The sequence below is a fragment of the Pleurodeles waltl genome, chromosome 12 (assembly GCF_031143425.1).
Source record: "Pleurodeles waltl isolate 20211129_DDA chromosome 12, aPleWal1.hap1.20221129, whole genome shotgun sequence".
Lineage (NCBI taxonomy): Eukaryota > Metazoa > Chordata > Amphibia > Caudata > Salamandridae > Pleurodeles > Pleurodeles waltl.
The window spans coordinates 44,590,596-44,616,002 of NC_090451.1; the positions used below are offsets into that span (position 1 = coordinate 44,590,596).

Genomic DNA, 25,407 nt, shown 5'->3' on the forward strand with positions numbered 1-25,407 from the left:
CGATCTATGCGGTCAGACCGCTACAAGTCTGCCACCACCACCGACATTTAAGCTACCTCAGTGGCGGCGGAAGGGACGGCGGCGGCCAACGGTGGTGGTGCCGGTACTGACAGTCCTGTGTGTATTATGATCTACCTTTCCACCAACCTTTTCATGGCGGGGACACGACCATGAAAAGGTCAGCTGAAAGGCAGGTAAAAGGCCACAAAAAAGGGCCACAGGATGAGTAAGACCATGTTGATTTTGATTGGGGCCCATGTTGTCCCACCCTATGCCTGCAATGTAGGGGCACGCACTCTTTGCCATGCATGACATGCTGCATGGAAACAGTGCACCCAACTTCCTGGAGGTGCAGCCGGTTAGCCAGCATTGGCTTCGGGCTCTCTTCTAGAGTCGGAGTTTGCTGCCGCCTTGAATGCGCCACCAACACACCAGCAGCCCCACTGGACTGTCGCAATGCAGCGGTCTGGATGGCGCCAGCTTCGCAGCGTTCTCCTGACCCCCACTATGGCGGACTGGCGGTTCAACCGCCAAAGTCGTAATCAGGCCCTTAGTCTGGACATGTGGTTGATTTAGTACTGAGCACAGAATGGTTTGAATCTTTGCCAGAGAGAGGCTACGTTTAAGGTATTTTAAGATATTTCTGGTGCACAGGAGTACAAGTGTTGATTCCCCAAATGCAGAAGAAAGGGAACAATTAGGTTTTAGGGCTTATCAGAATGAAAAGTGGCACCATATTTTCCCGTACATAGAGGTAAGGAAGTCCACATTTTTGTAATACCGACCAAGATGAAAGTACCTCCAACACAAAATTTGTAGCTGCAAGGGATCGTAATACGGACTGCGTTATTGAGTTTAGACCTTACCTATGCAAGGAGCTGCACAATAGTTATTGTAAGAATGTTGCTTTCATTCCTTGGCATGGTTGATGTGCGATATAAAGGGCTTTAAATTAAATTTTCTGTTGACAGGCAGCCAGGAGATTGATTTTAATGCCAGAAGGATGTGGTCCAAAGCAGGACCTATAAAAAGCAACTGTCAGCTGTGTTCTTGATTCATTAGATTTTACAGCGTAGGCATTGTGATGCTATTAATTGTGTTTGACCAATGACTTTGTGTTTCACCACTGCACATATTAGTTGCTCAATGTTCACCAGTAGCACATTATGGGGGTCATTCCAACCCTGGCGGTCATCAACCGCCAGGGTGGAGGACCACGGAAGCACCGCCAACAGGCTGGCGGTGCTTCCCTGCTTACCGCCGCGGTCAGAAAAGGGGATCCGGCGGGAATCCGCCGGATTTCCCCTGTCTGGGCTGAATCTCCATGGCGGCGCTGCAAGCAGCGCCGCCATGGAGATTCCGACCCCCTTCCCGCCACCCTGTTTCTGGCGTTTTTTACCGCCAGGAACAGGATGGCGGGAACGGGTGTCGTGGGGCCCATTGGCATGGGCAGTGCAGGGGCCCCCTAACAGGGCCCCAGCATGATTGTCACTGTCTGCATAGCAGACAGTGAAAATCGCGACGGGTGCAACTGCACCCGTCGCACCCCTGCAACACCGCCGGCTCCATTCGGAGCCGGCTTCTATGTTGCAGGGCCTTTCCCGCTGGGCCGGCGGGCGCTCCTTTGGCGGGCGCCCGCCGGCCCAGCGGGAAAGCCAGAATGGCCGGAGCGGCCAAATGGCGGTGACCGCGCGGTCAGAATGACCGCCTATATGTTTTGTTCTGTTTAGCTGCCTATTGGCTTTAACATGGAGTTAGCCATTACATTCTGTATTCAGTTTAGCTGCCTATTGGCTTTGACATGACATTTGATATTTAGGTTAGCTGCCTATTGACTTTACCATGGGGTTAGACATTGCAGTTGAGACATTGCAGATGAGCTGTGTTTTTCCACTAGATAAACCAAGCTGTTTTCTTCACACCAGACCTTAGCTGATAAGAGCACGTAGATTTTGTGTTTACCTCACAATCCAGTCTGAGAGCGAGTGATCTCAGGAGAATTGGCCTCTCTCCAAGGTTATTCAGCTCTAACACTGAGTTTGCTTTTAAGGATGACTCTGGGCTACAGAGAGGTAGATTGAATCTGCTTCGACTTCAGGCAGGAACTAGACGTCAGTTGCCTGTCTCCAGTTTGGGTAGAGAATCTCTTTCTCGCAGTTGACCGGAGTAATCAACTTGCAGACCCCAGAAAGATGAAGCTGAATATAGGCCCTACCGCCTTGCCCATACGGTGATGAATTTTGACTTTTATGCTATGCTTTGAAGTTATGCTATAATATAATCACCTATATTTGCTGTGTACATTGCAACTGAGAAGTACTTTGATATATTTTGCTTTCATTGCTGCGACTACTTTTGAATGTGTGCTTCCAATCTACTAATTTCGTCTTTAAGGAACCTCATGGTGGTGGGGAATTAACAACAATAAATGTCTTCTTTAAACTTAGAAGTGCATTCCAGAGAGGTTCTGTAAGCTCGGTTATGAGATAAGAGGGAAAGCAGAACAGGCATTCATGTGGTCCAACCTACAGTCCCTTACCGTAATTTAAATAAGTACAAGGACTTTGGAGTCTTGTACTCAATGCAAGGATCCCACGAAAGGACATGGTCATGTTAGGAATCAGAGGAAGATCCTGCTGCCACTTTGGTGGGATAAGGCACTTGGGGGGTCATTCTGACCTCGGCGGTAAAAGCCGCTTACCGCCGGTCAGAAGGCCGCCACAATACCGCCGCGGCCGCGGTCAGCCGCCACGGACATTCTGACCCACAACTGCAAAACCTCCGAAAATCCGCCCTCCACTGCAGTCCGCCACATCAGCGGCCAGCGGTAAACTGGAGAAGACCAAACCTCCACCGCCACGCCAACAGAAATACGCCCATCCCATTATGACCCGCAAATCCATGCGGCGGTCATTCAACCGCGGTATTCCATTGGCGGTACACACCGCCGCGCTCAAAATACACACACCTTTACAAACCCCTACCACATTGGACAATTTGAAAGGCACACACCTGAAACACATACACACACCACTCCCACACATCCAATACCATATAAAACACACACCCACATCACCCACAAACCCCTACCAACAAAAACCAGAGACGAAGGAGAGAGAGAGACACATCAGAGAATAGAGAGCCAGACACACAGAGGCACACCGCAACATCACACACACCATATAGAAGCACAAAGCACCACACACCAACACACACATCATCACATACACCACCCCACACCTCATACACACCACCCCATGGCACCACAAAGGCACCCACGCTTTTCGGACCAAGAACTCCGGGTCATGGTGGAGGAGATCATAAGAGTGGAACCCCAGCTCTTCGGCTCACAGGTCCAGCACACCACCATAGCAAGGAAGGCCGAGCTCTGGCAGCGGATCATGGACAGGGTCAACGCGGTGGGACAGCATCCCAGAAATCGAGAGGACATCCGCAAACGATGGAACGACCTACGGGGGAAGGTGCGCTCGATGGTCTCGCGACACAACATCGCAGTCCAGAAGACTGGCGGGGGACCCCCACCCACTCCACCCGAATTCACAACATGGGAGCAAGAGGTACTCAACATCCTGCATCCTGATGGCCTCGCTGGAGTACACGGAGGAATGGACTCTGGTAAGTACAAGGCCAACCACTTCACCCCCCCCCCCCAGCATGCTAACCCCCACCCTCACCCCCAACCCCCCAGCACACATCCTCCCTGAGAATGTCTCCCCAGCACAACCCACCCAACACCAACCCCTGCATGCCACCCCCAAACTATGGACACCCATCACCTAAGCATGACCACTGCACATACCTATCACCCCCCCCCCACAAAACACCCTCACAACACCTCCCCCAAGGGAATGCCAGCACTGGGGGACAAGGGCACCCATAAAACGCAAGCTAATGCACACACAGAAACAATAACCATACCCTCTTACCCCATGCAGGACCCGAACGACAACACACCGGTCAGGAGGGACCAGAAATGTCCATCCCACCCCCGGAACAGGCCCCTAGTGATGACAGCAGCTCTGTCGACCTGGAACCTGACGACCAGCCCGGACCATCGGGGACCTCTGGGCAGTCGGTTCCCCTCACCCAGACACAGGCCACTGCAGACCCAACCCCCTCTGGGAACAACAGCACAGCTCCCACCCAGCGGGCCCATGCCTCTGTCTCTAGGACAGGTCAAGCAGCGGTGTGTCTACCACTACAGGGCCCCCAGGGTAACCCACCAACCCAACAACAACAGGGACCTGGGGGCAGTGGGAGTGGGCACACCGTCCAGGGGACAGAGGCCCAGGGAAACAGGGCAACTCGGAGGGCTGCTGTGCGACAGGGGGGGGAGGAGAGGCCCCGGGAACCCACTCTCCAAGAGGCCCTCACCACCATCATGGCAGCCTACCACCACTCACAAGAGACGATGGCGACGGTACTGGCCAGGTTCCAGGAGATCCAGGCACAGCAGGAGCAACGCTACATGGGGTTCAGCGACCAACTCAGCAACATCTCAACCGCTATGGGGAGCATAGTCCAGGCCCTGAACCGTATAGAGGACACGTTTCGGGACCATGTGGCATCACACAGGGCCCCTGTCACTAGCCAGGAACAGCCTACCACCTCTGCCGGCGCTAGTGGACAGGAGGCCCCACCACAACGACAGCCCACCAGAACCCCACCTCCTGCTGAACAACAACCGCCCGCAAAAGGAGCCTGAGATAAAAAAAAACGACAGAGTAGGATGTCAAGTCCCCCGCCAGCATCACATACCCCCGGAAGTCCTCCCACTGTTCCACATTGCCACCCTGTCCAACCTTGAACTGCCCCTGCTCCATCCTGCCACAGGCATATGGACAATGCACCTGTGAGACTGAGAACTGGACTCCGCCATGGACATTACTCCACCCCCACCCATCACTGTTTCACTATCATGTACCAATATCTATGCACTAATAATAAATCACACATTGCACTGAAATCAATCAGGACTCAGCCTGTGTTATTTACAAATGTATGACACATTACATATCAATTACGTATAATTAACATTGTGAATTACACATACCGAGGTAACTTAGCATTAGTCCATGGGCCAACCAAGCCGAGGTCACGCAGTGGCTCATACAGCACAGAAAAGGGAAGGGAAAATCAAACATCATGTTTATAGGTCTGGGGGGAAATCGACAAAGTTGAGATGCAGGAGGCTTTCAGGAAATGTAAAATGGCATGGGTGATTATTACCTGTGTGCTACTGGAAATACTGTTCTATTACTCTGTGCCTGTTGTCTGTGTCGTCCTCTGAGTCTTCCTCCTCTTCACTCTCCGCAGGCTCCACAACGGCTTCAACACCACCATCTGCACCATCCTCCTGCAGGAAAGGAACCTGACGTCGCAATGCCAGATTGTGAAGCATACAGCAGGCCACGATGATGTGGCACACCTTCTTTGGTGAGTACATCAGGGATCCCCCAGTCATATGCAGGCACCTAAACCTGGCCTTCAGGAGGCCAAAGGTCCTTTCGATGATCCTCCTAGTTCGCCCATGGGCCTCATTGTACTGTTCCTCTGCCCTGGTCCGGGGATTCCTTACTGGGGTCAGTAGCCAAGGCAGGTTGGGGTAACCAGAGTCACCTATTAGCCACACACGTTGTCTCTGTAGCTGCTCCATCACATAGGGGATGCTGCTATTTCGCATCACATACGCGTCATGCACTGACCCTGGGAACTTGGCATTTACATGGGAGATGTACTGGTCAGCCAAACAGACCACCTGGACATTCATAGAATGATAACTCTTCCTGTTTCTGTACACCTGCTCATCGTCTTTTGGGGGTACCAAAGCCACATGGGTCCCATCAATGGCACCAATGATGTTGGGGATATGTCCAAGGGCATAGAAATCACCCTTCACTGTAGGCAAGTCACCCTCCTCTGGGAAAATGATGTAGCTCCGCATGAGTTTCATCAGGGCAGACAACACTCTGCTCAAAATCTTAGAAAACATAGGCTGAGACATTCCAGATGACATGGCCACTGTGGTCTGGCATGACCCACTTGCCAAAAAATGGAGGACTGACAAAACCTGCACCAGAGGGGGAATCCCTGTGGGTTGGCGGATGGGGGACATCAGGGCTGGCTCCAGCTGGACACACAGTTCATGGATAGTGGCACGGTCAAGTCTGTATCGAAGTATTATATGGCGTTCTTCCATTGTCGACAGGTCCACCAGCGGTCGGTACACGCGAGGATTCCTCCTTCTCATCGCAAGTCCCAGCGGACGGTGCCTAGGAAGGACAACATGGAGCACAGAGTCAGGCAAACCACAGGTACGTACAGACAGCTTGCACAGTTAAAGAATGGCAATGGGTTGAAAGGCGTGTATGTGTGGCAATGCAAGGCCTAGGCCTGTGTGTCGCAGTCAAAATTAAGCCATGTAGGCCCTTGAAATGGAGGCTGCCTGACCTGTGAAGTGGGACAATGGGATGTGAGGTCAATGCGCTGGCGGGGCACACCGTGGCGGTAGGCGGTCGAAGACCGCGGCGCAAAGCCGCATTGGTTAACATTGAAGCCTATGGGTTTCAGGAGCCAATGACGATGTGCGCCGGCGGTCGCGGTACACACCGCCGCGGGCGTGACCGCCATTTTCTATCTGCTTAATCACTCGAGACCTGAGCATCCACAGGAGAGGACCTATACTGCAAGTGCTGCTGTGACCTCGGTCTGGAAGATACAATGGCTGCTGCGACTGGGGAAAGGGCCCCTGCCTTCACGTCTGAAGAGTTGGAGAAGCTCGTGGATGGGGTCCTCCCCCAGTATGCGCTACTCTACGGTCCTCCAGACCAACAAGTGAGTACACCGGGTGCACATGGAATGGGCTATGCCTGTGTGGATTGGGGTGGATGTAAGTTGGTGGGGTGGGGGGCGAATGAGGAGTGCAACGCCCGACAGATGAGAGCATGTGCCATATGGCAAAGTTGGTGGGGGGGGCCAATCACATCTAACATGCAGGTCATTGATGATTTCCTCCTTTCCACCCTGTACATGTCAAATAGGTCAGCGCCCATCAGAAGATCGAGATTTGGCGTGCCATCGCCAAGGAAGTCCGGAACTTGGGGGTCCACAACAGACGGGGCACCCACTGCCGCAAGAGGTGGGAGGACATCCGCCGCGGAACAAGGAAGACCGCAGAAACACTGCTGGGGATGGCCTCCCAACCTAGGAGGGGTGCCAGACGCACCATGACCCCCCTGATGTCCCGGATCCTGGCGGTGGCCTACCCTGAATTGGATGGGCGCTTTAAGACATCACAGCAGACACAAGGGGGTGAGTATCAGCACATTCTCCTATCTTTCTGCGCAGTGGAGGCGTCTGGGTGGGGGAGGAGGGCTGTGGGTGACATTAGGCCAGGGCGCTTTCTGTAGTGTAGTCCTCTCCCTTAGGCATGGCCCTGTGCCCCCGGCCCCCACCTCTGTAGGGTGACAAGTACAGCCATTGAAGGCCCAGCATCTCCCATGTGCGCGTTTGACGTCTCTTGGCCTGTTGTCCTAGTCAGTAGTACTGAGTAGTGTACCCCGAATGCGCGGCTTAGTGCAATAGGCTCCTGTGTCTGTCCTCTCCGCCAACGGTGTTGACATTGCATGCACTCAACCTGGTCTTCTTTTTTCTCCCCCCACCCTTTCTCTTCATCTTCTTGTGCATGTGTGCATTAGCATCATCAGGCAGAGGAGATTTGGCATCGGAGCACGAGGGAGCTGCAGGACACAAGGCCCCGGTGGGCCCAGGAACAGACACCGAAGGCACCAGTGATCCAGAGGGCGAGGGGAGCACCACGACGGGGACCGCTGGTGAGAGCAGCGACAGCGACACGTCCTCGAATGGGAGCTCCCTAGCGGTGGCGGCAACATCCGTGCCCCCCGCCTCTACAGGTACAGCCGCCACCCAGCGCACCAGCCCCGCCCTCCCAGCAGCCCCTCAGTCTTCGCTCCGTGCCCGTTCGCCCAGGAAGGCGCGCGTCTCCTTCGCCCCAGGCACCTCAGCCCCTGCCCCTGTTGCCCCTGCTGCCCTCAGTGCGGAGCTCATTGACCTGGTAAGGACGCTCATTGTTGGGCAGACGACCCTTTTGAATGCCATCCAGGGTGTGCAAAGGGAGGTGCAACAGAGCAATGCGTACCTGGAGGGCATTCATTCGGGTCAGGCTGCCCATCAACGAGCGTTCACTGCTCTGGCCTCAGCACTGACGGCAGCCATTGTCCCTGTTTCCAGCCTCCCTCTTCTTACTGCCTCCAGCCTTTCTCTGTCTCCTGTTCCTCAGCCTATCCCATCCACACCATCAGACCAGCCTGCACACACCTCAACACCCAAGAGCAGCTCATCCAGACACAAGCACCTCAGATCCCACAAACACTCACCCAAGCAACACACAGATGCAGACATGCCAACAGCCACTGCCACCCCTGTGCCCCCCTCCTCCTCGTCTCCCTCCTCCCTCCCTGTGACGTCTACACTCACACCTGCATGCACCCCAACATCAGCCAGTGCTTCCATCACCACCTCACCCTCCAGTACAGTCCACACTCGTGCAGTCACCACCCCCACTGCCATTTACACGTCCCCTGTGTCCTCTCCCACTGTGTCTGTCACCCCCTCTTCCAAGACACACAAACGCAGGCAGCCACCCACCCAACAGCCATCCACCTCACGACAGCCTACAGCACCAGCACCTTCACCCAATGACAGCACACCTGACTCTCCTACAACCACCTCCTCTTCCTCCACTTCCATCTCCACTTCTCCTACCCTTTACCTTGGCCCTAAAAAACTATTCCTGGCTAACCTTGACCTCTTTCCCTCCGATGAGCTCCCCCCTCCATCTTCAAAGAGTCCCAAGAGCACCGCAGCCACCACCAGCCCAGCTTCGGGTGTCACTGTTGTGCATGGGTTCTGGAGCCCACCCTTTGCCAGCAGTGACACATCGATCAGCAGCAAGGGCACGTCCAGCCCCCCCCCGGCAAGAGGACCCGCAAAAACAAGGGCCGCCGTGCGAGGACCGACAGGGCTGCCCCCAAGGAGCAATGTGCGGCCACTTCACCACCCACACCATCTAGGGGAGGCAAGGGCCCGAGAGCCCCATCAAAGGATCGGAAGGGCAGCAGGAGCGCGGAGAAGGTGGACCCCACATGTCACATCCCAGCTGGGAAGGAGGACACTAAGGAGGCCAGGAGTCCGTCACCGAAGGGTCCAGAAACGTCACGGTCCGAGGGCGACTGAGCAGGGAGTCCAGGCCAGGTCTGGCTCCCTTGACCTGCTGGATGAGCACCGCTGAACAGGGCCCGCGGGGCAGAAGAGCACCGCTGAACAGGGCCCGCCGTGGAGAAGAGCACCGCTGAACAGGGCCCGCCGTGGAGAAGAGCACCGCTGAACAGGGCCCGCGGTGCAGAAGAGCACTGCTGAACAGGGCCCGCCGTGGAGAAGAGCACCGCTGAACAGGGCCCGCGGTGCAGAAGAGCACCGCTGAACAGGGCCCGCGGTGCAGAAGAGCACCGCTGAACAGGGCCCGCCGTGGAGAAGAGCACCGCTGAACAGGGCCCGCCGTGAAGATAGGCACCGCTGAACAGGGCCCGCCGTGGAGAAGAGCACCGCTGAACAGGGCCCGCCGTGGAGAAGAGCACCGCGGAACAGGGCCCGCGGTGCAGAAGAGCACCGCTGAACAGGGCCCGCCGTGGAGAAGAGCACCGCTGAACAGGGCCCGCGGTGCAGAGGAGCACCGCTGAACAGGGCCCGCCGTGAAGATAGGCACCGCTGAACAGGGCCCGCGGTGCAGAAGAGCACCGCTGAACCGGGCCCGCCGTGGAGAAGAGCACCGCTGAAGAGGGCCCGCCGTGGAGAAGAGCACCGCTGAACAGGGCCCCGCCGTGCAGAAGAGCACCGCTGAAGAGGGCCCGCCGTGGAGAAGAGCACCGCTGAACAGGGCCCCGCCGTGAAGATAGGCACCGCTGAAGAGGGCCCCGCCGTCTCAAGCACCGCTCCGCTGGGCCCTTCTTCTCAAGCACCGCTCCGCTGGGCCCCGCCGTCTCAAGCACCGCTCCGCTGGGCCCTTCTTCTCAAGCACCGCTCCGCTGGGCCCTTCTTCTCAAGCACCGCTCCGCTGGGCCCTTCTTCTCAAGCACCGCTCCGCTGGGCCCTTCTTCTCAAGCACCGCTCCGCTGGGCCCTTCTTCTCAAGCACTGCTCCGCTGGGCCCTTCTTCTCAAGCAACACTCCGCTGGGCCCTTCTTCTCAAGCACCGCTCCGCTGGGCCCCGCCGTCTCAAGCACCGCTCCGCTGGGCCCTTCTTCTCAAGAACCGCTCCGCTGGGCCCCGCCGTCTCAAGCACCGCTCCGCTGGGCCCTTCTTCTCAAGCACCGCTCCGCTGGGCCCTTCTTCTCAAGCACCGCTCCGCTGGGCCCCGCCGTCTCAAGCACCGCTCCGCTGGGCCCTTCTTCTCAAGCACCGCTCCGGTGGGCCCCGCCGTCTCAAGCACCGCTCCGCTGGGCCCTTCTTCTCAAGCACCGCTCCGCTGGGCCCCGCCGTCTCAAGCACCGCTCCGCTGGGCCCTTCTTCTCAAGCACCGCTCCGCTGGGCCCTTCTTCTCAAGCACTGCTCCGCTGGGCCCTTCTTCTCAAGCACCGCTCCGCTGGGCCCCGCCGTCTCAAGCACCGCTCCGCTGGGCCATTCTTCTCAAGCACCGCTCCGCTGGGCCCCGCCGTCTCAAGCACCGCTCCGCTGGGCCCTTCTTCTCAAGCACCACTCCGCTGGGCCCTTCTTCTCAAGCACCGCTCCGCTGGGCCCCGCCGTCTCAAGCACCGCTCCGCTGGGCCCTTCTTCTCAAGCACCGCTCCGCTGGGCCCTTCTTCTCAAGCACCGCTCCGCTGGGCCCTTCTTCTCAAGCACCGCTCCGCTGGGCCCTTCTTCTCAAGCACCGCTCTGCTGGGCCCCGCCGTCTCAAGCACCGCTCCGCTGGGCCCTTCTTCTCAAGCACCGCTCCGCTGGGCCCCGCCGTCTCAAGCACCGCTCCGCTGGGCCCTTCTTCTCAAGCACCGCTCCGCTGGGCCCTTCTTCTCAAGAACCGCTCCGCTGGGCCCTTCTTCTCAAGCACCGCTCCGCTGGGCCCCGCCGTCTCAAGCACCGCTCCGCTGGGCCCTTCTTCTCAAGCACCGCTCCGCTGGGCCCCGCCGTCTCAAGCACCGCTCCGCTGGGCCCTTCTTCTCAAGCACCGCTCCGCTGGGCCCCGCCGTCTCAAGCACCGCTCCGCTGGGCCCTTCTTCTCAAGCACCGCTCCGCTGGGCCCTTCTTCTCAAGCACCGCTCCGCTGGGCCCTTCTTCTCAAGCACCGCTCCGCTGGGCCCCGCCGTCTCAAGCACCGCTCCGCTGGGCCCTTCTTCTCAAGCACCGCTCCGCTGGGCCCCGCCGTCTCAAGCACCGCTCCGCTGGGCCCTTCTTCTCAAGCACCGCTCCGCTGGGCACCGCCGTCTCAAGCACCGCTCCGCTGGGCCCTTCTTCTCAAGCACCGCTCCGCTGGGCCCTTATTCTCAAGCACCGTTCCGCTGGGCACCGCCGTCTCAATCACTGTTTATGGTTCACTGTGCCCACCATGCCTCCTCCTTGACCAGTGGAGACTGTCATCCACCTGATGGACTGTGGCTTTGCTCTCCCCAGGATGGTACAGTGGGCAGCCCACCCACTGTAGAGACATTGAGAGACTGTGGCTTTGCACTCCCCAGGATGGTACGGTGGGCAGCCCACCCACTGTAGAGACATTGAGAGACTGTGGCTTTGCACTCCCCAGGATGGTACAGTGGGCAGCCCACCCACTGTAGAGACATTGAGAGACTGTGGCTTTGCACTCCCCAGGATGGTACAGTGGGCAGCCCACCCACTGTAGAGACATTGAGAGACTGTGGCTTTGCACTCCCCAGGATGGTACAGTGGGCATGGTGGCTCCTCGTGGATCTGGCGTCGTGGACTCATGTGGCTGTGGTGCCCCCCCCTTCCCTTCCCCCTGAGGTGCCTGTAGTTTTTACATCTGATGCCCCTGCAGTGTTCTCTCCAAAGGACTCAGGTCTCCTGTGTGGGCTTTGCCCTTGTTTCTCAAAACTTTGGCCCACGGACATGATGAATTCGTAGGATGTGCAGGACTTGTTACTTCAGTTATACACTGATGTGTATGTCATTTGTTTTCTTGTGAATATCTTTCATGGTTGTACGATATTTTTCAGGAGCTTTTTGGTACATAAATATTTATTCCAAATTTGATTATGTCCTAGCATTTTTCAGGGGTGTTTGGGTGGTGTCACTGTGACTTGTTGCTCTGCATTGGTGTGTACATAGTTGGGGGGGGGGGGGTCGCATATGTGTGTGCCCGTAACCTTTCGTCCTCCCCCCTCCCGTGTGTCGTAGGTGCAGTACTCACCGTTGTCGTCTGCGCCGGACTTCGTACTCGTGGTAGATGAGAAGGTAGATGAGAGCAGGTAGGATGTTTAATTTGGGTTCCATGCTGTCCTCCTTCCTCCTGGAGTGCGTAGTGGTGAGCGTTTTCCCGTTCTTAGTCTGTTTCCGCCGTGTTTTTATCGGCGGTGCTCCCGCCCCGGAAAAGGTGGCGGATTGGTGAGTTGTGATAGGGTGGGCGGTACATTGTCTGCCGCCTGGCTGTTGGCGGTGACCGCCGCGCTGTTTGTTTGTACCGCCGTGGCGGGCGGAGTGTTAAAGTGGCTGTCTGTGTTGGCGGTTCCCGCCAGGGTCAGAATTCCATATTTTTTACCGCCAGCCTGTTGGCGGGTTGGCCGCCGCTTTAACACCGACCGCCAGGGTTAGAATCACCCCCTTGGTGTGGAAAGACAGAAGAGAGATGGAGGTCGGGTGGTACCGTTTCAATTGGACCCAGGGATCTGGCCCTGAATGAGTCTCTTTGGACTGCTAGAGAATTTCTTCTGGTGAGGTATTAAACACGTTCTTCCTGCTAAATAAAATGTCAATGGCTTCTACTAGCCTTAGCCTTGTGGTTCAGACAGACATTTAAGCTAGGTTGACAAAGCAAAAAAATTGATTATCAAGGATAGTGCCTGGGCCATCAGCCCAGTATGCCTCTATTGTCTTTGCAGTCAGCCAACAACATTGCTGGACCTGGCTAATTTGAGAGTTGGAAACCACCTGGTTCTTTATATTTTTTGTGCATCCTGTCTCTTTCCAGGATTTGTGAGGGAGAATGGCAGTGGCAAAAGGAGACAGGTAATGTGTTAATAAATGGTGATGAGTTTGGTCTTCTTCATTTCTTCTTGCATCTAAGCTCTCAGTGTTATGACCAGGTGAAACCTTCTTCTCAACAACCTATACTATACAGGAGCAGGATCTGTGGAGGAGTCAGAAGGACCTGTCTGTCAGCCTGGTGGTGCCACAGAGATTGCCTATACAAAGTGCTGCGATTTCCTCCCTGGTGCAAGTGTTCCTATCCAAGCAATGTTGGATAAAGATGTGTCAAAAGGAGTTTGAGAATGAATGTGCATTGGACAGCCATATTGATGCCAAAGGAGTGACTACCCCACTGCCATTCACCACCAGTTCTTTCTCATGGAGACAGCATTTCACTGAAGCAGTCAAACGTGTAATGCCCTGCCTTGTACAGCTCGGTGCAGTAGTCAAATCATCCATTTCTGAACAGGTAAAGCCCAAAACCGACCAGCTCCGTCGGTGAGTTCTGGTACCTGAGAACTTGACACTTTATCTGTCAAATATGATATCTGGTACTGGGAGTGGGGCAGATATTCATGCAAACTGGTACTTTCGCCTTTTCTGAGGTTATCTGCAACACTTGTATACTACTGTTGAAGATGACACTGACCCTGGAGAAAGAGGGTCTCTTGGAAGGGTCCCTCAAAACCACACTTTTAAGAGTGTGCAGGACAATGCAGGGTGCACGTGTGCTCTATATGCAAACTAATTACAACCATGTGATCTTGTAGAGGTGGCACCATACAGAGCACAGACTAGCACCGGGTGACTGCTTCCGGGGCATGGTGGTCCATTGCTGGAACCGGTTGGCAACCCATTAGGCATGGAGTAAAGCCGGGCCATTGCAGAGCAACTTGCTATTGGAACAGAAGGAAGAAAAGTGGGAAAACAACAAAAAGAATAAAAGACAAAAAAAATATTAGGCCTAGGGCTTCACACACAAATTCAGCATGTGTAAAATAAGTTCTGATCCACAGCGTTTAGCAGAAACAGTGAACTGTCAAGACCACATGTATTCACGTGTGTACTAGGGAACATGCTGCATAATTCCTAACCACTTCATGTACCTTCCCCTCTTTCTCCTCCTTCGAGGTGCTCTAAAGCAGCTTGAGCTAAATAAAATTCCATAAGAAAATAAGCAAAAACAACAAAATGTAAAACACAAATGGCCCTAAAATATATTTCACAAATCAGCTAAACCTCCTTTTCAAGGAGACAGCACAAGGTTGCCTAGAGGTCAGATACCTGCAACAATAGTTCGTCTCTTAGCAGAATTTTCTACACATCTAAAAAAAAAAGCAACATTCTACGTGATGATCCATCAGACTCTGTTTAACAAAACCATCTACGTGACAAGTGAAATGATGAAGACCTTAAGTTGTAGGACACATCAAAAATGGACAACAAACATCCACTGTAATGTCAAGCTGGAACAGATATACACCTTTGGCTTGATATCCGCAGGGTCATCAATGGTAGGTCGATCATCCCAGTCGTCGGGTTTCTTAACTGCAGGATCTTTTATTTTCTTTGGTCCCAAAAAATCAAAATCATTCTCAAGACTGCCAGACCGAACCTTTTTGTTATCTATTTTCACTTCGTAGGTCTGATTTGGTCTGACAATCAGAGTATATAAATGAGTGAATGGGTCATCCTGCAAAACAGCAGATAATAAATAAATTGGTTAATGGCTCCAACACAAATCTGCAGGTGTTTATATGAATGGGTCACACTGACATTTAGGTGAAGATTTGACGACAGGCTGGGGCTCTCCAAAAGGCTGAGGCAGAGACGGCCACGTATAAGGCTGCACTTCTCATGTGAAAGGATGAAGCAACCCAGACTGCCTTTCGGAGGAGCAAACTTCAGAATCGTTGCTCAATTACATCTACAGACAATCAAACCTGAGTCCACATCTAAGCAGTACTTAAGAAACACTTACACATAGAAATCATATTGCACGGTGCTCTCCTGCTCCTGTCCCCACAGCCGCCCAGGACACACGTGCTGTTACCTCCCCCCTGGAACCACGGCTGCAGCTATCAAAAGTGCAGGAGGTGAAAAGCACCGGTTTGCAGTGGTGTGAGCGGCCCACTTCACAAATGTACCAGCTGGTTCGTAGCACCAGCTCAGGAGAGGTGCAGCCCGATGGCCTTGCCTGCATTAAGCCCCTAAGCACCCTTGCTACCTCATTGCTTGAAACCAACAGTCTCTCCATGCTATCTGGGACAACCCCCAAACAAATACCTACCTAAACGCTAAACAAATACCTACCGCGCACATAAATATTTGGTAAAGGGCACAGCCTTAGCGCAAAGCTGTTATGGAAAAGCAGTTTGCGACTCACAGGGTACGCAGAATAGACCTGACGCAAAGGTGCATTATTAAATTGCACCTCTAAATGTACGTCAACACATGGTTGCAGATTTACTACTTGTTGGTAATCACCAGAATTCTCGATAGTTCACCTGGAAAGATCCTCCAGGTGCAGGTTTCTAGCTACACTACTGGGAATGCCAGCAGGTGGCTCCTTTCACGGAGCCCTGTCCCCATTTTGCGGAGTTCTTCAGAGCAGAGAAGCCCACGCGTCAATGTAGCACTGTGCTAACGCACAGCTTTTGTGTTCTGTCTTTCTCTCCAAGGAAAACATTTTTCCCCTAGGAGAAGCCCTTTCTAAACACACCCACGAAATACAGGGGTGATCCGTTCCACTTCCCATTGTAGAAGGGGGGTTACTCCAGTCCTCGAGCCCGAAGATTCTCAGAAACCAGCCAACTCTAAATGAGGACCTTAAATGAAAAGTTATTAATAACGCAGTTACCGAGTTAGTGAACGGGGGACTTACACATGGCACTATGTGTAAAATAAATTAAATGCTTATGTGCTGAGGTGCACAAACAGCCCATATCACCAGATAAGGCTTCTAGAACAATGTAACAGTGTAGTGTTTTGAAAGTCTGGGCTGAAATGACAAGTGAACTTGGAGGCCAAATGGAGCTATTAACAAAATATGGTCTATACTGAAAAGTTGAACATTTGGGGCCTTAATTCGATTGTGGCGGTCTTCAGACCGCAACACTCGCGGTGGTGGTAAGGACAGGTGCTGTTGCGACGGTCCAAACGCCACATTAAAACCGTGGCGGTCATACCACCAGCACCGCCAGGATCCATGATCCTGGTGGCATGGCGGTGGAGGTGATCGTAATCCGCCAGGGCATGGCTGCATGCAGCGCTGGCCTGCAGATTACGACCATGTTCTCCACCAGCCTTTTCATGGCAGTCTAACTGCCATGAAAAGGCTGGCGGAGAACAGGTGCAGAGGGCCACGGGGGTGCCTCTGCACTGCTCATGCACTTGGCATGGGCAGTGCATGGGCCCCCATGCCCAGCACCGTCACAATGTTCACTGTCTGCTTTGCAGACAGTAAACATTGCAAGAGTGCTGCTGTACCCTGCGGGCTACAGCATTGCCGCCGTCTCGATTACAAGCCGGAAACAATGCTGTAGCCTGTTTTCTGCTAGGCCGGTGGGTGGAAACTGAGGTTGCCACCTGCCGACCTAGCGGGAAACTCTTAATAACATCAGCGGGGTGGTTGCCACGAAGGCGGCAGCCACCCTTTCGGGAGTTTGGAGGACGGGCTTTCCCGTTCGCCAACCTCGAAATGAGGCCGTTGTTGTGTTCTCTTTTCTCTTCAAACCTAATGGTTAAGTATAGCATTGCTTGGCCATGAATTACATTATATTTAAGCATGTATTTATCTCTTTATATCCCTAACAAGATTATAAAGTACTCTGTTTTACATTAATGGGGGTAGGGGAAATGAATTTGATCACAGTGCTCAGGCTGAATGTTAGTAGGGAGACCGCAAAAAATTGATTCATTTACTTTACCTGCAGATCATTCCAACTGTATTCATGGTTGAGAGAGAGAAGGAGGTCAGAAATGACCACAGGAAACATAGTAATCGTTAAAAGGATAAATACTCGACAAAGATAAATTGTTGTGTGAAATGCTTTGCTGGAGTTTAGAGGTCAAAGCACAGAGAAAACCGTGATTAAGGACAATTTGGGAAACTGAGTTTAAAAATGGGAAGCAGTGCCTGCAGAGAGTGGCAATTTTCGGGGTCTCGGGAATTTTCAACTTTGTGCTCTTATTCTGACATCTCTGGATCTGGGATGAGGTTGGCTGCCATCACTCATGTTGCGAGTTGCCATAATGTGCATACATTCAGCATTTTTAGGTCGAGCGCGCAAGCGCTCTGGCCTGTTGTAATCAGTGCTTAATTTGTAAACAGGAAAGTGCTGGTGCTCAGAGCTCTCCTCTGAAACACGCGGCTGCTGCAGTTAAATCTGTGAACACGGAATACTGAGGCAGCATAATCCTGAAGCCATCTCGGGCCTCTTTAATCCATTTAAAGCCACTCCCAGCGCTTCAGCTCACTCTTGCAGTGTTCTGCTTTCTCCCATTCTGACGCTTTTTGCTTTTTCTCTTCCTCCGTCTTTCCCATGTGTGTCTTTTGCTCGCAGCAAATGCTTGAGGCAGAAGACTAAGCCCTGGCCCTCAAAAATAAGTGCTGGTGCTCAGCACCAGAAACAACAAGCACAAATTAAGCACTGGTTGTAATCTATCTGTGGGCTTTTAACCACACCCACCGCACCCCCATCACTATCACTTCTTCGTGGGCTTGCCTTTCAAAAATCTGTTATTATCATTGGTAAATGCTTTACGTTTGTCCCTCCTAGGGGCAGTTTTGTTACCGCCTTGGCCCTCAACCCTGTTACATGGATAATGGCATGTTTGCTAATACATTTGACTGAGAACAAACGTATTTTTCCTTTTGTGTCTCTCCTTCCCGCTCATTCTCATGACGGTCATGGTGCTTTGAATCAGCTTGCGTTTGTCAATTGTTTTACTTTAAATTTTCAATTTATGTGGCAAGAAAAGTCCAGTTAGGAAATTACAAAGCTAATAGCTCTAACTCGAGCAAACGCAAGACCCACTGCATTACAAATGCTTGTTTAAACAGGTTTCAAGGGCTGCAGTTTGCCTGTGTGATTTTTTTTTTTTTTCTAAGGATGGCAGTTAGCAAAGAAATGAAAACTTTTACCTCAAGGTGCCAAAGTGATACAATCTCAGAGGCATCTAAAAACACAGCAGGTTTAACTGCCTAGGACTGGATGATACTAACTCTTTTCTGGTATACAAGTCACAAGGTTTTCATCCAGGAGATATCTTTTAGAAATGTTTGCTATGTAACAAAGGGTAGAAGATAATTGCAGAGAATGTGAGAAAAAATAAAATAAAGGTTAAAATGTGCAGCATGAAGGAAATGTTAATCCCCTGTTTAATATCAACTCTTGATTATGTATTAAAAGAAAATTGGTATTTTTCCGAATTTTACTTAAAGCTTTTCTAATATTGTTTACCTTACATCTGATTTCGTTCTTGAGTTCATAATTATTCCCTTTATAGTAAAAAATAACATGAACCAGTTTTCTTTCAAATCCACAGATATCTGGGCCTATAAGAAAAAAAAAGTATTCATCATTGTTGTTGAGGATGTTTTAAAAAAAATATTTTCTTAGAAAGAGACGTAAGTAGGATTTCGTTACACACCGTAACTACACTCACCAAACATGATGTAATATTTGGAGTCTCCCGACATCTGCTCTTGGTCCAAGTCAGAAGGAAAGAGTTTGACATACCCACCGCCACAGTCAACTGTGCGCTCATGTTTAATGGAAAACTGAATGACCAATGTTTTCCCCTCGTTACTGAATGGAGTAAACCGGGCTGATACTGCATAATGTTTTCCATCTCCTCTGGTCTGGATTCCTGGGAGAGATGCACAAATACTGATTTTTAATTTCTGAAATTAAAGAAAAGTTAGGACGTTTGAGACAGTAGGCACAGAGAAACAATAAAGCAGATAGGGAGGCACTGAGGAAGGGACTAATGAGGGGCGTAATGATTGGGCTTTTCGTAAGTTTTAATTACACTATAACTTTCCATATGGATATGCATGATGTCTGTAGTGTGCTACTGAGCTCTAGCACAAAGTAGAGTTAATTGTGCAGGATTTGTTAACAATAACTAAATGAAGGCATACGTATAGTTCACAGTGTTTTGGTCAGTAAAGGACTATTCAGACTTTGTCCCTCATTACGAGCTGCTCGTTAATTCTCCGAATCAGGGTCAAAATTATAAGTTCTGCAAATGTTATTTCACTCATTATTTACTGGGCACAGCATAACTTGCATTCCAATTTGTCCTTTAGGAATTGCTATGAACTTGTTAGCACCGTGAATTCGGAGTCTGCATGTGCAAACTCAGGTGCACTTGAACTGTAAGAACTACTATGAAAGGGATATGTAGCAAAACTGGATAAACGGTCATTTCACAAGAGGGGAACTGTCGGACTGCCAAAGCTGCGGGGTGAGACTGCCATCATAGCAGCGGCCTCACTCCCATCATATTACGATGTTTCCACCGGGCTGACCAACGGAAACATTTTATTACGTTGTTTCGGCCAGTCAGACCGACAAAAACAGCGGCACAGCATTGGCCTCGGCTCTCTGCAGAGCAGACAGTGCATATTCCGAGGGTGCTGGCACGGGGGTCACTGCACTGCCCATGCCCTGGGCATAGGCAGTGCAGGGCCCCCGTGGATCCCCTGCACTAGCTTTCCGCCAGCCTTTCCATGGCGGTGAAATCACCATGGAAAGGCTGGCAGAAAGTGGACTCTTGATCAGCGCAGCGGTGCTGCCATGGGCACTGCCGTGGCTGACCACAACTCTGACCATCGCCACCCCATTGAGATCCGTGATACTGGCGGTGGCCCCCTGGTGGTCCGACCATCAGGGTTGTAATTTGGCAGTCAGACCGCCAGGAGTGCGGCAGTCCAAACGCAACCAGGCGTTTGGCAGTCTTAAGACCGCCAAACTCGTAATGAGGCCCTTAGTAGTCACATTACTCCAAAACTGATTCACCTGATAATAAACAACGGGTACAGTTACCAAGCACAATTTCATTTTATCTCAAATGCAAATAAAAGAAGCACAAACAACAAACATTTACAAACCTTTATCTTTTTGTGCGTCGCCATAAAACTTCCCTGATGATAACTTAAGCTTTCCATAGTCGTCCTTGAATTTAGATTTCACCCACCTGCTTTTCCAGAGATCTGTAAAAAAAAAAAAGAAGATTTTCTAAGGCTTCAGAAAATTCTGAGAAAATAGCTCATTGACAAGGCTTAGTCCAATGAATCTGTTAGCTAAATATATCAGGCTATTTTGCTCAAAATACTAAAAAAACTGGATGTGTTTGGTGTTTGAGGTCTACATTTAAGAAACAGCAAGTGCGCTGGAAAAAAAGTACAAGGCTTGGAGGTAGTCATGCATATGTGGAGTTCCAAAATTCCTTTTTTGGGCGTAAGAGGTTATTTAAATTATTTTTGTAACCTCTGTATGTGTTCAGTGACTCAGGGCCTCATTATGAATTTGGCAGTCTTAAGACCGCCAAACTTGCAGTGGCAGTTGGACCGCCGCACTCCTGGTGGTCTCACTGCCAGATTACAAACCTGGCAGTCAGACTATCAGGGGTCCACCGCCAGGATCACGGACCCCGCAGGGGTGGCGGCGGTCAGAGTCGTGGTCAGCCACGGTGGTGCTCATGGCAGCACCGCCGTGCTGATCACGTGTCCACTTTCCGCCCACTTTTCCATGACCATTTCACGGCCATAGAAAGGCTGACAGAAAGCGAGTGCTGGATGCCACGGGGGGCCCCTGCACTGCCCATGCTGGTATGGCAGTAGCCTCACCCCCGCAGGTTTGGTGGTCTGACGGCCTGACTGCCAAACTCGTAAAGAGCCCCTCTGTTTTTTTCACTGCAACAAACACAAGGTGATTGAACGAATGCTTGAATTAATCTCAGCCATTTGCGATCGCTCGGGCATATGATCTGTACCATCAATTTCCAACCACTATGTGACATCTAGATAAAATCCCGTCACATGAAAATCAGTCTTGGTCCTACTCCAATAGGAACAATCAAACTCGAACTGCCAGACCAGATCCCATGCAGAGTGGAACACAGATAAACCCAGACCAGTTTCGACCTACTTAGGTCTCGTAAGTGAAGTGTTGCTTGAGTCGTGTGGTGCAGTAAGCACAGTGCACAGATCTGAGAATACCCATCACACTTTGGGCGTTCACTGGAACAAAAAACAAGGTGATGAAAGGAAAGCTTGAAACCATCTCAGTGACAGGCCATATTCTAGACCATTGTTTTTCTTTCAGCAGCAGCAGTGCTTAATTTGTGTCAGTGTTTGATAGTGGATGGCACCAGCAGGTATTTCTTAATAATGGCACATAATTATCACAGTCACCCCACGTGGTTGTGTTGTATGCCATTTATCCAACAGAGTACATCAGCAGAGTATTTAACAATGTATCCGAAAAATACAGTGGAGCACACCTATTGTTCTTAATATAAAATTATAAAGAGTCAATAGTCAATGGTGACTCAGAATTAGAAGCAAGAGTTCAAATACGTTCTCACAATATTGTTTCACATTGACATCCCTGGTGTAGGTTCTCTTATTCAAATGTGAATACCAAACCATTTATACATCTAAGAGAAACTATTGATTTATTACCAAATACACATAACATACAAAACAAAACAAAACATAATCCATGACAAACTAATACATTGAAAACACCCTAACATTCAATGTTTACAAATATCCAAATAGATTTTTCCAATAAAAACAATGATACATTGGGATGGAGTAAGACGCGACGCGGATGTACGGTGTTTTAAATGCTATCATACAGGTAGAGGAATAGTCATTTGTGACGTTCTGCTCTACCCACGGGACTTATGCAAATACTCTAGGCTGTTGGGACCGGCTGAGAATTTCTGAGTCGAATTGGTATTTCCAATAAGAAGAAACATTTTCTATTTTTTGGGGCCCATTACAATAAATGGATATAAGTGATAATCATATCTAGTTTGGATACCGCTTTGAGATTTAGGATCCTGTGGAGAGAATTAGCCTTGAAGAAGTCCAGTCTTGGACGAAACACGTGTTGGCTGATGCTACTTGTGGGCCCAGCACATGCCTGCTAGGCCCAATAACTTCAAGTTTATGTTTTTATATGAAACATCTATTTGGATATTTGTAAACATTTAATGTTAGGGTGTTTTCAATGTATTAGTTTGTCATGGATTATGTTTTGTTTTGTATGTTATGTGTATTTGGTAATAAATCAATAGTTTCTCTTAATTGTATAAATGGTTTGGTATTCACATCTGAATAAGAGAACCTACACCAGGGATGTCAATGTGAAACAATATTGTGAGAACGTATTTGAATTCTTGCTTCTAATTCTGAGTCACCATTGACTATTGACTCTTTATAATTTTATATTAAGAACAATAGGTGTGCTCCACTATATTTTTCTGACTTGTTTGTTACCGGTTCTCTGTGGAGAATTCCGGGAGGCACATCATGGCAACGATGTGCTTTAGTGTTATGAGCACCCATAAATAAGATTTCATTTAGGAACACGATGGGAATGTGCATTGATTTTCTTCTTTGTGTTGCCAAATATGCTTTGCTGTATTATTTAACAATGTATGGCCTTGTGTGGCCTGGAGTAGTTCAAATGGTCACATATGTAAGTTACCATTGTTACAGGGGATCGCTGATATGATATCGGAATCAATAATATCGTGTAACAGAAATATTGTGTCAAAAATAACATCTACAAAAATATTGATTTCCTTTCTTTATATTGATAAGTACAAAAGTACTGAAAGAAAATATTGTTTTATACTAATATTGTTTAAAAAAACACACAAAAATATTGTTGTATTTATATATATATATATATATATATATATATATATATATTATATATATATAGTTTAAATAAGTAAATCTTAAATATTTTAATATAAATCATTATTAAAATTGTTAATTCAAAATATCTAGAAATTAATACTATATATATATATATGCACACACACTTACAGAAATCACCTCACTCACTCGCTATGGTGAGTCACATTTAATCAGGTTGTGCCATTTTTATTGCCTACTTGCTATTCTGGCGACTTGACAAATACCAGGTGTTCTAGTCACTCACGAAGTGAATGAGCAATAAAGATGCATTTAAATCTTGTTTTTATCTTGTCACGTGTGCTTGCATTCATAGACATAGGTCAAAAGTCAGTATGTCTTCCTTCATTTACTTTTCATTCGCTGACTATTAAGTTAGAGGATTTTGTAGAGTGAACTGGGTGACAATAAAAGCATGTGAAATGAAAGGCTGTAAGATTTCAGGCTTTTTTTCTAACAAAACACTGAAATAGATAATGGGTGAACTGTACAAATATTTCAAAATATATTTCAGTAGCTATGAAGACACATTTTTGTAATTCTGTGTGGTGAAAAAAAGATTTTTATAGGGTAAAAACAAATCATGCTTTAGTAATATATTTATAAAAAGTGAACTGGTAAATATTCCAGTCCCTGCTCTAAGAGGCAAGCCAGGGGTCACGTGTACCCTATATGTGTGCTCGATCTTATTATAAATGGAGCAAACTTTTAGTCTAGTAAATCAAGTTTTTTATACAGCTGAAATGGTAAACTTGCATATATGAAGGTGCTGTCATATATTTATAATGAAGAAAAAGATGGCTCCATAAAACATATTTGCCTAGGATCACATAATTTGGGACCAGTTTACTGGTCAAGTACATTACAGGTAGATTGAGTAGATTATTCATGTTACTAGACCTGCAGGTCTAGTAACATTTTTATGATTTTAGGGGCCTCATATAATAGACACACACACATATATTTACACACACATACACACACACACATATATATATAATAATGTACCACAATTATTAACAATATATTTTACATTATATTTATGCAAAAAAGAAGAGAGAACTTTGGGTAGTTCCCAAGTTTAAGTGGAGAGCAGCTCCAGTAAAGAGCAACCAATAACACCAGCAACACTCTAGATTTTCTCACCTTAAAAGTTTTTAAGCATAGGATTAGCACAGTGCTATCCACGCTGAGCTAGATAGGAACAGAGTCTTTTGCCATTTGTACAGCAAAATCTTTAAGCATACGGTTGACACAGTGCCATCCTCCCCAAGCTCTAAAATGACAAAAGCCATTCATCACTCTAGGCACAGTATTACAGCTTTGGACTGGTAAAAGCCAACCTGGAATGAGTAAAATCAACCCGAACACATGTTTCGCTATCATTATAGCTTTTCAGAGGGGTTTAGCTTAGTCCAGACATAAGGAAGCACCCAGTTTAAGTCAAAACAAAACCTTTCAGGGTTAGAGTGACACATACATTATGCAAACAATAACTGACTACTCTAGATAGTTCCCAAGTTTAGGTGGAACGCAGCTCCAGTAAGGAGCACCCTACAACACCAGGCTAGCTTGAATCCAGTGGCACAGTGAACATGGGATCCACGTCTGGGCATACCCCCAGATTTAAGCTAGCCTGGCTGATGAAGGGTGCTATCATGAAAGGATGCTTGTTTCCAGTCCAGGGAGGACCTGACTTGGCAGTTCAGGCTGGACTGTTCCCATGGGGAACAAGGTCAAGGCTGATTTGCATATGGCTGGGTCCAAACTGGGGTGGCGTGGTGGGCAACAAAACAATGGATTAAACCCAGATCTTTGTGCCTGGGGGTGAATGTTTGCATTGTTCAGCATTCTGTTCATTGTCTGTTCTTTTAGCTTAACTCACAACAAGTCATAACTTTATGAGAGATAAGCAATTGTGTTGCTCTCCTTAAATTTTATAACATTGATGTCATCTACAGAGAAATATTGAACCAGCCCACAGCTTGAATATTGAAAAAAATATCAACCATGCCAAATCTGATATCTCTCGCTTTCTTGAAAAGATCAGGGTTATGGAATTTAATAAATTATATAAGTGTCCATGGGGCAGGTTGCTTCTTAAATCTACTTGTCCTATAAAAAATCTACTTGTCCTTTTGGTGGCATGTATTGTGGTGAAAAATTATGGTAGCAATCTCATTATCTAAGAGCTTTGATAATAGCCCCCCTGGATTATGCCAGGGCTAC

General features: G+C 49.5%; 1 protein-coding gene across 1 annotated transcript in view; it reads right to left on the reverse strand.

Moving 5' to 3' along the window:
- The window catches only part of CALR3 (calreticulin 3), a 79,991-nt gene that overhangs the window by 41,644 nt on the left and 12,940 nt on the right, over positions 1 to 25,407 (reverse strand). Inside the window, exons 2-5 of the mRNA XM_069215887.1 lie at positions 20,353 to 20,454; positions 18,903 to 19,106; positions 18,698 to 18,792; positions 14,716 to 14,925 (exon numbers count right to left, since the gene is read on the reverse strand). Coding sequence (XP_069071988.1) covers positions 14,716 to 14,925; positions 18,698 to 18,792; positions 18,903 to 19,106; positions 20,353 to 20,454 — 611 coding nt within the window. The remainder of the gene's footprint in view (positions 1 to 14,715; positions 14,926 to 18,697; positions 18,793 to 18,902; positions 19,107 to 20,352; positions 20,455 to 25,407) is intronic.